Source organism: Phyllobates terribilis, unplaced genomic scaffold (genome assembly GCF_046119375.1).
Source record: "Phyllobates terribilis strain yellow unplaced genomic scaffold, ASM4611937v1 Scaffold_238__1_contigs__length_3037890, whole genome shotgun sequence".
In the NCBI taxonomy this organism is placed as follows: domain Eukaryota; kingdom Metazoa; phylum Chordata; class Amphibia; order Anura; family Dendrobatidae; genus Phyllobates; species Phyllobates terribilis.
The window spans coordinates 2,792,420-2,804,752 of NW_027362998.1; the positions used below are offsets into that span (position 1 = coordinate 2,792,420).

At 47.4% G+C, this 12,333-nt stretch overlaps 1 protein-coding gene across 1 annotated transcript in view; it reads right to left on the bottom strand.

Annotated features, from left to right (window-relative positions):
• LOC141217344 (uncharacterized) overlaps positions 1 to 12,333 on the bottom strand; it is a 76,704-nt gene that overhangs the window by 14,799 nt on the left and 49,572 nt on the right. Inside the window, exons 8-12 of the mRNA XM_073665768.1 lie at positions 9,575 to 9,658; positions 9,266 to 9,445; positions 9,060 to 9,183; positions 8,879 to 8,976; positions 8,596 to 8,686 (exon numbers count right to left, since the gene is read on the bottom strand). Coding sequence (XP_073521869.1) covers positions 8,596 to 8,686; positions 8,879 to 8,976; positions 9,060 to 9,183; positions 9,266 to 9,445; positions 9,575 to 9,658 — 577 coding nt within the window. The remainder of the gene's footprint in view (positions 1 to 8,595; positions 8,687 to 8,878; positions 8,977 to 9,059; positions 9,184 to 9,265; positions 9,446 to 9,574; positions 9,659 to 12,333) is intronic.

Here is a 12,333-nt window from a genome sequence, read left to right on the forward strand (position 1 = left end):
TGACCTCCACGTCTCTTCCAAGGGGCATTAAAACCATCTTGTTAAACCACTGTGACCTCCACGTCTCTTCCAAGGGGCATTAAAACTATCTTGTTAAACCACTGTGACCTCCACGTCTCTTCCAAGGGGCATTAAAACCGTCTTGTTAAACCACCGCGACCTCCACCACTCTTCCAAGGGGCATTAAAACCGTCTTGTTAAGCTACTGTGACCTCCACGTCTCTTCCAAGGGGCATTAAAACCGTCTTGTTAAACCACTGTGACCTCCACGTCTCTTCCAAGGGGCATTAAAACTGTCTTGTTAAACCACTGCGACCTCCACCAATCTTCCAAGGGGCATTAAAACCGTCTTGTTAAGCTACTGTGACCTTCACGTCTCTTCCAAGGGGCATTAAAACCGTCTTGTTAAACCACTGTGACCTCTACGTCTCTTCCAAGGGGCATTAAAACCGTCTTGTTAGACTACTGCGACCTCCACCAATCTTCCAAGGGGCATTAAAACCGTCTTGTTAGACTACTGCGACCTCCACCAATCTTCCAAGGGGCATTAAAACTGTCTTGTTAAATCACTCTGAACTCCACAGCTCTTCCAAGGGGCATTGATATTGTCTTTTCATTCCACTGCGACCTCCACCACTCTTCCAAGGGGCATTAAAACCGTCTTGTTAAGCTACTGTGACCTCCACGTCTCTTCCCCACGGCGCATTGATATTGTTTTTTATTCCACTGCCACCTCCACCACACTTCCAAGGGGCATTAAAACCGTCTTGTTAAACCACTGTGACCTCCACGTCTCTTCCAAGGGGCATTAAAACCGTCTTGGTAAACCACTGTAACCACGTCTCTTCCAAGGGGCATTAAAACCATCTTGTTAAACCACTGTGACCTCCACGTCTCTTCCAAGGGGCATTAAAACTGTCTTGTTAAACCACCGTGACCTCCACCACTCTTCCAAGGGGCATTAAAACCGTCTTGTTAAGCTACTGTGACCTCCACGTCTCTTCCAAGGGGCATTAAATCCGTTTTGTTAAACCACTGTGACCTCCACGTCTCTTCCAAGGGGCATTAAATCAGTCTTGTTAAACCACTGCGACCTCCACCAATCTTCCAAGGGGCATTAAAACCGTCTTGTTAAGCTACTGTGACCTCCACGTCTCTTCCAAGGGGCATTAAAACCGTCTTGTTAAACCACTGTGACCTCCACGTCTCTTCCAAGGGGCATTAAAACCGTCTTGTTAAACCACTCTGAACTACACAGCTCTTCCAAGGGGCATTGATATTGTCTTTTTAATCAGCTGCGACCTCCACCACTCTTCCAAGGAGCATTAAAACCGTCTTGTTAAACCACGTTGAACTCCACAGCTCTTCCAAGGGGCATTGAAATGTTGTTTTTAATTACCTCTAACCTCCACGACTCTTCCAACGGGCATTGCATTTCCTCCTAATTTTAGTCAGCTTTTGCTTTTCAATGCATGGGCGAAAACTAAGGGAGACCCACTCCCCAATAATGGGTAGAAGGTTTTTAGCATGCTGTAATCCACGTCTGTTTCAAGGGGCATTGCAGTTTCTCATAATTTTTGGAAAGCCTTCCATTCACTGCTTAGGCCAACAGTGTACAGGAGATACAGTTGCTATAAATGGAAAAAAGGTTTAGTTAAGGCCCTCTGACCTCCATGTCACTTCCATGGGGCATTGGAGTGCCTCGAAATTTTTGGTAGGCATTGCACTCACTGTATGCCCTATAACTGTGTAGCCGAACAGCTCCTTTTGGTACAGAAACATATCCTACAAGACATGTGTGGTTGACTGGCCTGATATTGATGTGAATGGTCCCTGTTCCTCCTGCTCTTTCTCCTTTGCCACCACCTCAACAGGCTGAACAGGCAGGGAGCTGGATAACAGTTAGGAGGGATAGAGGGAAGAAGTATAGGAAGGCTGGTTCAGAACCGGCATTATTGGAGCACGACAGATCCTCTGACCGCCGGGGGAGTGTATGCTCCAGTAATGAGGGGGAGGGGGAAGTGTAGGGCAGGCAAGACAGGTTCTGGTAGTGGGTGACTCTATTATTAGGGGGACAGACAGGGCAATCTGTCACAAAGACCGGGATCGCCGAATGGTGTGCTGCCTCCCTGGCGCTCGAGTCCGGCACATCGCGGATCGGGTTGACAGGTTACTGGGTGGGGCTGGCGAAGACCCAGCGGTCATGGTCCACATCGGCACCAATGACAAAGTGAGTGGTAGATGGAGGGTCCTTAAAAATGATTTCAGGGACCTAGGTAGGAAGCTTAGGGCAAGGACCTCCAAGGTAGTTTTCTCAGAAATACTACCAACCCCGCGAGCCACACAGGAGCGCGAACGGGAAGTTAGGGAGGTGAATAAGTGGCTAAAGAGTTGGTGCAAGGCAGAAGGGTTTGGGTTCATGGAGAACTGGGCCGACTTCGCGGTCGGCTACAGGCTCTACCGTAGGGACGGGCTGCACCTCAATGGGGAGGGTGCAGCGGTGCTGGGGAAGAAGATGGCTAATAGGTTGGAGGAGTTTTTAAACTAGAGACGGGGGGGGGGGACCAAGGAAATAGGTGGGATGTGGGATGTGAGGCAAGCAAGGGGGAAGGGGAGAAGTGAATATAATGAGGGTGGAGAGGGGGGTGGGGATAGTACAGTTAGATCGTTAGAGAAGAATAGGATGCTAAATAACCCCAAAGTTTTATCTTGAATGCTGACCAACGCAAGAAGCCTGACCAATAAGGCGGATGAGCTGCAGGCGCTTATATCGGAGGAGAGGTATGACATCGTAGGTATAACAGAGACTTGGCTAGACGATAGCTACGACTGGGCGGTAAATTTATTAGATTATAGTTTATTTAGAAGGGACCGGAAACAGGGGAAAGGCGGAGGAGTCTGCTTATATGTAAAGTCATGTCTAAAACCCAGACTAAGGGAAGATATAGGAGAGGGAGAAGAGGGGGTCGAGTCCATGTGAGTAGAGATAGAAGGAACTAAAAATATTAATAAAATATTACTGGGGGTCTGCTATAAGCCACCAAATATAACAGAGGAGAATGAGAATCTGCTATTAGGACAAATAGACAAAGTAGCAAAACATAATGAAGTGATTGTAATGGGGGATTTCAACTACCCGGATATTGACTGGGAAACAGAAACCTGTAGATCTCAGAAAGGAAAAAGGTTCTTGACAAATATTAAGGATAATTATCTCTCCCAACTAGTGCAGGAACCAACGAGAGGGAAGGCCGTGTTGGACTTAATATTGACTAATAGGCCTGATAGAATAACTGAGGTACAGATAGGGGGGCACCTAGGTAATAGCGACCATAATATTATCGACTTCAAAATGCCCTTCAGTAGGGTTATTAACTTTAGGAGGGCGAAGTTTGATCAGCTGAAAGAAAGCCTTCAACTTATTGACTGGGACAAAGTTCTTAATCAAAGGAATACGAATAGTAAATGGGAAACCTTCAAAAGAATTCTGAATACTCAGTGCGAGAGGTATATACCGTATGGGAATAAAAGGGCCAGAAATAAGAGGAAACCAATATGGTTGAACAAGAACGTAAAAGGGGCGTTAAATAGCAAAAAAGAGGCATTCAAGAGATTAAAACAGGAAAACAGTAAGGAGGCACTAATGTGTTACAAGGAAAAAACGAGAACCTGTAAAAAACAAATAAAAATAGCGAAGGAGGAAACAGAGAAACGTATTGCTAGGGAAAGTAGATCAAATCCCAAACTGTTCTTTACGTATATAAATAGTAAAAGGATTAAATCGGATAATATTGGACCGATAAAAAGTGAGGAAGGCAAAATCATAGAGAAAGATGAGGATAAAGCTAATCTATTAAATAATTTTTTTTCGACAACTTTCACAAAGGAAATCGAACTAACAGGAGAAATGAGAAGTGACAAACTTAATCCTCCACTAAGTATGACAAATCTAACCCAAGTTGGGGTACAGAAACGCCTCAGTAACATTAAAATAAACAAATCACCAGGACCTGATGGCATACACCCACGGGTACTAAGGGAACTAAGTAATGTGATAGACAGACCGTTATATCTTATATTTAAGGACTCTGTTGAGACTGGGTCTGTACCACTTGATTGGCGACAGGCGAATGTAGTGCCAATATTCAAAAAGGGAGCGAAAAGTGACGCCGGAAACTATCGGCCGGTGAGTCTGACGTCCGTTGTGGGCAAAATTTTTGAAAGCTTAATTAAAGAAGCAATTACGGAGCATCTTGATGCTAATAATCTTTTAATCCCGAACCAACATGGATTCATGAGGAATCGCTCCTGCCAAACAAACCTGATTGACTTCTACGAGGAGGTTAGCTCTCGAGTAGATCAGGGGGAACCAGTGGATGTCGTGTATCTCGACTTCTCAAAAGCGTTCGATAGCGTGCCACATAATAGGTTGGTATACAAAATGAGAATGATGGGGCTGGGGGAAAATGTCTGCAAGTGGGTAGCTAACTGGCTAAAGGATAGAAGGCAGAGGGTGGTTATAAATGGAATATACTCAGATTGGGTAAGCGTCACTAGTGGGGTACCACAGGGGTCTGTACTAGGCCCAATGTTATTTAATATCTTTATTAACGACATAGTCAACGGGATAAATAGTAAAATATCAATATTTGCAGATGACACAAAGTTATGTAAAACAATTAATACAAAAGAGGACAGTGCAGACCTACAGAGGGATTTGGATAAGCTGGGTAGGTGGAGCATTAAATGGCAAATGAGGTTTAACGAGGAGAAATGTAAGGTCATACATATGGGAAGGAAAAATGGAAGTCACCAGTACTCACTGAATGGGAAATCATTGGGGAATTCAGAGATGGAGAAGGACTTGGGCATCTTGATTGATAGCAAACTAAATTGGAGTGCCCAAAGTCAGGCCGCTGCTGTAAGGGCAAACAGGGTAATGGGATGTATCAGAAGAGGTATAGCTGCAAAGGATGAGAACATTGTTCTTCCACTGTACAAAGCACTGGTCAGACCACACTTGGAATACTGTGCTCAGTTATGGGCCCCAATATATAGAAAGGATATAAATGAGCTTGAAAAGGTACAAAGGAGGGCAACAAAATTAATAAAGGGAATGGAGGGACTGCAATACCCAGAGAGGTTGGCAAAACTAGGACTATTCAGCCTGGAAAAGAGAAGGTTGAGGGGGGACATAATAAATGTGTACAAATATGTTAGGGGACAGTATAGAGATCTTGCCCGGGATTTGTTCAAAAGGAGGGATATTACGGTAACAAGAGGGCCCTCACTAAGACTGGAAGAGAAAAGGTTTCAGCACCAGCATAGGAAGGGGTTCTTTATGGTAAGAGCAGTGAGAATATGGAATTCACTGAGTGAGGAGACGGTAATGTCGGATTCACCACCAGTTCAAGCGGGGACTGGATGCATTTCTAGATACCAGGCAGATTTCAGCATATACTTAAAAATAAAATAAAATAGTAGGTTGATACAGGGATTTATTCTGACTGCTGGTTTCAGAGTCGGGAGGGAATTTTTCCTCAGGTGAAGATTGGCTAAATCATTTGGGGTTTTTGCCCTCCTCTGGATCAACTTTAGCAATTACTGAACTAACATGTCGAACTTGATGGACGCAAGTCTTTATTCGGCTTTACAAACTATGTTACTATGTCATCCATCATTCATCACCTGAAGCTTTGTTTTAACGGGAGTAAGAGAACTAAGATAGTAGCAGGAAAACATCCAGCAATCCTCGGAGGAGGTAGGATATGCGCCAAAACGCTGACCACCTCAGGCCTAGCCACTACTACATACATGTGCTTTGAATTCCAAGGAACAGAAAGCTAAGGAGATGGATGGCCTCATGATCATGAATAATTTACTCGTTGTGTAGGAGGCCGAGCACTGCTGCTGTCTACCTTCTGAACCTTGTGTTGAAGCCTAAGTGACCGAGGACTCGCAATCCTCTATGACTGGAGGACGTGTTGCATCCCAGTGTGCAACTGTGTCCCGGCTTCCACAATATTAACCCAGTGTGAAGGCATCAGTAAGATGGACCATCCCTGGCCATTTTCACTTGTCCACGTGTTTGTGGTTAGGCTGTCCTTCTCACTAAATGCACTGGGGAGGGCACAGGTAATGTTTTGGTATGCACGCTTGTGTATAAGGCGCACCGGGACAAATAGGGGTGGCTGGAGACCGAGTATGGACACACGGCCGCCCCCTGGTGGCTGGGGACCGAGCGTGGACACCCGGCCGCCGGGTGGCTGGAGTCTGAGTATGGATACCAGGCCCCCTACGCAGCCATGACATGGTGGCCGGCATCTGCCTCCACATGCCAGTATGGTATTGCAGCCTGGGGGTGGGTGGGTGGCAGCTTGCACACTTACGCTTGCATTCCAAGAAAACAAAGCAGATGCTTCCTTCTATCATCATCATCATCATGCTCCTCACCTTGGCACTCTCAACTCCCCTGATGGAGAAGCCAGGGCCCACCGGAGGAGTCTAGTTCTCTGGTGGGCTCGTCCAATGCTGTCCTAAAGCAGGCCAGGCTAAGAAAAGTGTGGGGGAAGGTCCCAGGAGAAATAGGGGCGGCTGAGGACCGTTTATGGACACCCGGCCGCGGTGCGGCTGGGGACGGAGTATGAACACCCGGCCGCGGGGCGTTTGGGGACCGAGCGTGGACACCCGACCGCCGGGCGGCTGGGGACTGAGTATGGATACCAGGCCGCCGACGCAGCCATGACATGGTGGCCGGCATCTTCCTCCACATGCCTAAAAGGCCCAATTTCAAGTGCAAGCAAGCTAGCAGTATGGTATTGCAGCCTGGGGGTGGGTGGCAGGCTGCATACTTGCGCTTGCATTGCAAGGAATGGGGGAGGTACAATTGAACACTGCCCTGGGAGAAGGACTTGCATGGGGATAGTTGCAAGTCTGCATCTTCTGATCACTTCTGATGGGCACATTTTTAGGCAGTGACCTGGGTGTCAGAGATGCTTCCAGGGGTCTTCCCCATGCTGTTCCCATGTCTTTTCAGCACTGTATGCATGTGTCACACAGCACATAGCCAGATAAGATTGTAAAATGTTAAAATGACATTTCCCAGTGAATGCATTTGTCACGGTTGAAAGCAATACAAAAGTTCAAAAACGCATAAAAAATGCTACTTGTGAACATAGCCCAAGGTGTGGAGGAGTATTTTTGCTTTTGGTTATTTATTTTACCTTATACACAAGTCTCTTTACCCTTTAAAGGAAGTTCCTTAACATATTTCACAGGAAAACCGTTTCAGTTTCGTTTTTGAACGTTTTATTGTGAGCCCGTAAAAGTGACTTAATACCTCTGACCACGTTGTTGACAGCAGTGACCTGAGGGTCAGAAATGCTTCCTGGGGTGATCCCCATGCTGTCCCCATGACTTTTGAGCACTGTCACTATCGTTTTGGGCACTTTTTAGGCTTTCTACAGACTGCCGGGGGTGCCACCGCAAAAATGCTCGGGTCTCCCATAGACTAACATTAGGCTCGTTGCTCGGGTCGAGCACCCGAGAATCACGGTGAGCTCGGTCCGAGCTTCGAGCATTTTAGTGCTCACTCAACAATAATCACGACATAAAGTGACACATGTCAGATCTGAAAATGGGCCCTGGATAGGAACACAAAACCGGCTGCGGGAAGAGGTTAAATCAGAGTATTTTGGGCACTAACTACTGTATCCAAAAACTGACTATAGACAATAACACATCTACTGAAATGATCAAACTCAACATTCTTCATCAGTAAAAAATGAGTAACCAGTGGTGAAACCTTTCTAGGGTAATTAGAGTATGGGGCTCGTTGGCTCTTGGCAATCTAAACTATCGTAAGGGCCAATATTTTCTGTCAGATGAGTTTCAAGAAGAAATATTAGACATTGAAGGAGAACTTTTTATAATAGTTCAGAGCTGATGTGTCTTAAATTTAGACCTCGGGCATTGGGAAGATGTAATGGAGACCTTCTTTTAAAGACTAGAGAGTTACAGAGTCACATAAGTGAGTCAAGCCGATCCCACCACAATCAAACTACCATACAGTATGAACCTGTAAAAAAAGACAGAATAAAAGATATGTTATATCCGCAACAACAACATATAAATAAGTGAGAGCTTCAACACTAAACTGGAGTTTACTCCGGGAGAGTACTCATTTATGGTGGACCATTGGAGCTACTATTAGTTCTGACCATAAAAGTAGAGAAAGTATTAGTGCCCCTCGTTTCAGGAGAGATTGTGCAGTAATCTGAATTCCTTAGGATTGAAAACATTGATCAAGTGATTTTCATTTGGCTTTATAGTTTACAGATCTGAGCAGGTAACGGTCAGCGTCTCCTAATCCCAGGGGGTAGGTAGATCCTCCAGGTTGTAAGTTCTCTAGAAAAGGTCTTTCACAATTACACAAAGTAATGTGAACATTTTTGGATGGAGGAAAATGTTGTGGTCTAGAGGTAAAATGGTGATCACACAATTATGACATGGCCGAACTACACCATCGATAAAGCAGCCACAGCCGGTGACTGAGAAGAATCTGTGACTTCTCTACATTGAGTGGTAACTACTCACCTGGGTAGTCATATGTAGGAATCTCCTCTTTACACCACTCATCACCCCTCACATATGTCTCTGTAGTATTAATATGGGTCAGATTTTCACCCTGAAACAAATGTTGTAAAAGACATATAGAGAAGTCACATCTATGATCAGCTCTAATCCTGCCATTTCCACTGTCCTCATTACCCAAGTATAAAACATATAATATTGGTGGATAAAACAAGACTGAACACAAGACCTTCACAGCCATCTACATATTATAGAGGATATCACATGACACCTTCTCTCCATCTACCTGATGATTATGAGGAATATTGGGATCTTCTTGTTTACAGTCCTGTGGAAGAAGATGAGAGGGACATCTCTCTTGTGTTGTCCTCTTACTGGATAGATCTGGTGGAAACACATACATGGACTGAATTAATTCTTTCCATACAGATAATTATAGGCCTTGTGTATTTAGTCCGGTCTATTACCTGGTGATGTGAGGGGCTGGGGAACCTCCATCATGACGTTCTTGTACAAATCTTTGTGTCCTTCTAAATACTCCCACTCCTCCATGGCGAAATAGACAGTGAAGTCCTGACAACTTATAGGAACCTGATACATACAATGATACCGTCATCCCCTGATCCCTTCATAGCATTACTGTATAATGTCCCATCATTCCCAGCAGTGTCACCTCTCCAGTCAGCAGCTCAATCATCTTGTAGGTGAGTTCTAGGATCTTCTGGTCATTGATGTCCTCATGTATCAGGGAATGAGGTGGAGGCCCTGTGATTGAGCTCAGGGGTCTTCCCCATCTCTCAGACACAGGGTCCTGACAGCGCTCACCAGAGGTCTTCTTCACTACTGTATAATCCTGATTATGGAGAGACACATTAATAAATCTCACTCCAGACATTTCCAGAGTCCTCACCTCTCCAGTTCTGTACATCTGTTATTCCCATAGATAAGAATGACGTAATGTGACGTCATCAGAATCTCTCACCTCTCCAGTAAGCCAGAAGAGGATCTCTAGGGTGAGGTGTAATATCCTCTCTGCCATCTTCGTTTTGTCTCTATCCATTCTTCTCTAGGAAAGTGATATAGATAAATTATTAGTATCTCATATTGTGGGAATCTGAGTGGATTGAAGATGAGTTGGTGTAAAATCTATAAAATTCTGTGTAATAAAAAAAAATTAATAGCATTGTGATGCTGGTATAAAGCAATAATATGGTAGAGCTCTTCATACATCTTCAGGTCATACAGAGATACCTATGTGCTATCAGTTGGGATTACGAAAGATATAAAATAATTCAGGTAATTTAACAATATAAAGAACGCAACAGTCTTTGTACAGCCAATAAAATGTGTAGCATCGGCGTCTCTGCCCCCTGCCAGGCAGAGACGCTGTCCCTCTCACCTCCGCGCTCCCCGCCCGGCGTCCTCCGGCGCTCCTCTTCCTGCTGCTGCCGGCGCGCGCAGCTTCCCGGGCACTGTGCTTACGGTGCGCGCTCGCTCCCTCTCTCTTAAAGGGGCCGCGCACACCGTCCTAAGGAGTCCCCGGCCAATAGCTGGAGGTCCTCCCATATATAAGGCACCTCCTCCAAACTGGAGGTGCCCGAGCAATAGTTGTTGCACGGTGTACTTAACTCTGCTTCAGCCCTCAGGTCCCGCTGCTAGCCTGACTACCAGTCCTGTCCGCCAGCCTGATTTCCAGTCCTGTCCGCCAGCCTAACTTCCAGTCCTGTCCGCCAGCCTGACTTCCAGTCCTGTCCGCCAGCCTGACTTCCAGTCCAGCCCGCCAGCCTGATTACTCTCCAGCCCGACAGTCTGTCTTCCGTTCAGCCCGCCAGTCTGTCTATGGGCTCTGCCCGTCTGCTTACCTGGAAGCACCTGCCTGCTACCTGCCATGCCTACCTGGAGGCTCCGGCTTGCTACCTGCCGTACCTACCAAGGATCCTGCTTGCTACCTGCCGTGCCTACCTGGAGGCTCCTGCTTGCTACCTGCCGTGCCTACCTGGAGGCTCCTGCCCGTCACTTGCCGTGACCACCTGTCAGCCTACCTAGAGACTCCTGCCTGTCGCCTGCCGTGTCTGCTAGTCCATCTATCTGGATCACTCGTCAGCCTGCCTGCTGTGCCCATCTGCAATACCGGTCAGTCCCAACTATCTGTACCGTGGGAGTCACCTGCTCCCTTACAAGGTCATCCACAGAGTAGCACCTGGTCCCTCTGCTCGGACCCTCCCTGGTCACGGAGTCGATTGAGCCGCCGTACGACCTTGGTCGCTCCGAGTTGATACCTAGTTATGCCCCTCTGGGTCCCTCCTTGCACCGCAGCACAGAGGTTCCACCTACCGGATCTGTAACAGTTTGCTCGGGCTATGGAACCCAGTGGCCCCCAAACCCCCTTGCTTACTGACCTGTACCAGGAGGTTTCTCGTCAGAGATCCCAACAGGAAACCATCCTGAACTTCCTGCGGAATGTCAACTCCCGCCTGGACACGCTGTCTGTCCCACCTGTGTACGCCTCGAGTCGTGCGACTCCCGTTCCCGCAGCGCCGCTGCCCACCAACACCACAGCATCCAACCCAGGTCCCCGGCTCTCTGCGCCTCCTCGTTTTGGAGGTGACCCCGTCTCATGTCGGGGCTTTCTGAACCAGTGCACGCTGCACTTTGAACTTTTGGCACATCAGTTCTCCTCCGACCGGGCCAAGGTGGCGTTCATCATGTCTCACCTCACCGGGGAAGAACTGGCATGGCTTAACCCCCTATGGGAGAGAGAAGATTCCATGGTGTCTGATCTTCCAGCTTTCCTCTCTGCCTTCTGGAGGGTCTTCGATGAACCAGGACGAAGGATTTCTACTGCCTCCTCTTTGCTCCGTCTCCGCCAAGGATGTCTCACCGTGGGCCAGTATGCCATACGCTTCCGCACCCTTGCTTCTGAGCTTACCTGGGGCAATGAAGCCCTGGTGTCTATCTTCTGGGAGGGCCTTTCTGGTCGGATTAAGGACGAGTTAGCCGCCCAGGATATTCCTACCTCCCTGGATGACCTGGTGTCACTAGCTACCTGGATTGACCTCAGTTTCCAAGAACGTACCAAGGAGGTCACCTTGGAGAGAAGATTTCCTCATCTTGCTCCTATTTTCCAGAGACCTGCTTCTCAATCAGCAACTCCCCGGGCACCCTCGCCCGAACCTATGCAGATCGACCAGACCAAGATGGTCAAATCTCGCCAAGAGTCATGCCGAGCCGAGGGGAGCTGTTTCTACTGTGGCAGTAAGGAGCACTTCATTCGTTCCTGCCCGGTAAAGCCGGGAAACTCCAGTGTCTAGGACCGCTCGGAGAGGTCGTCCTAGGCAAAAGTAAACCCTCTCCTTCCCTGACTTTGTCTGTCTCTATCTCCTGGGGAGAGAACCGCTACTTTGAAGTTGCACACCTGGATTCCGGAGCTGCTGGGAACCTCATTTCCCAGTCCCTGGTAGAGAAATATCACATTCCCACCAAACCTCTGGCTGAACCATTGGCAGTCGCCTCCGTGGATGGAAGACTCCTTCCGGTGACCATCCTGCTCATCACAGAACCTATAACTCTGCAGGTGGAAATGCTGCACTCAGAGGATCTCCTTCTATGTGCTTTCCGGACTCTCTCACTCCCTATTGCTATGTCTACCCTGGCTTCAGAGACATGAACCCGTGCTGAATTGGCAATCCGGTGAAGTACACCGTTGGGGGCAGGATTGTCATAAGACCTGCCTGGTCCCGG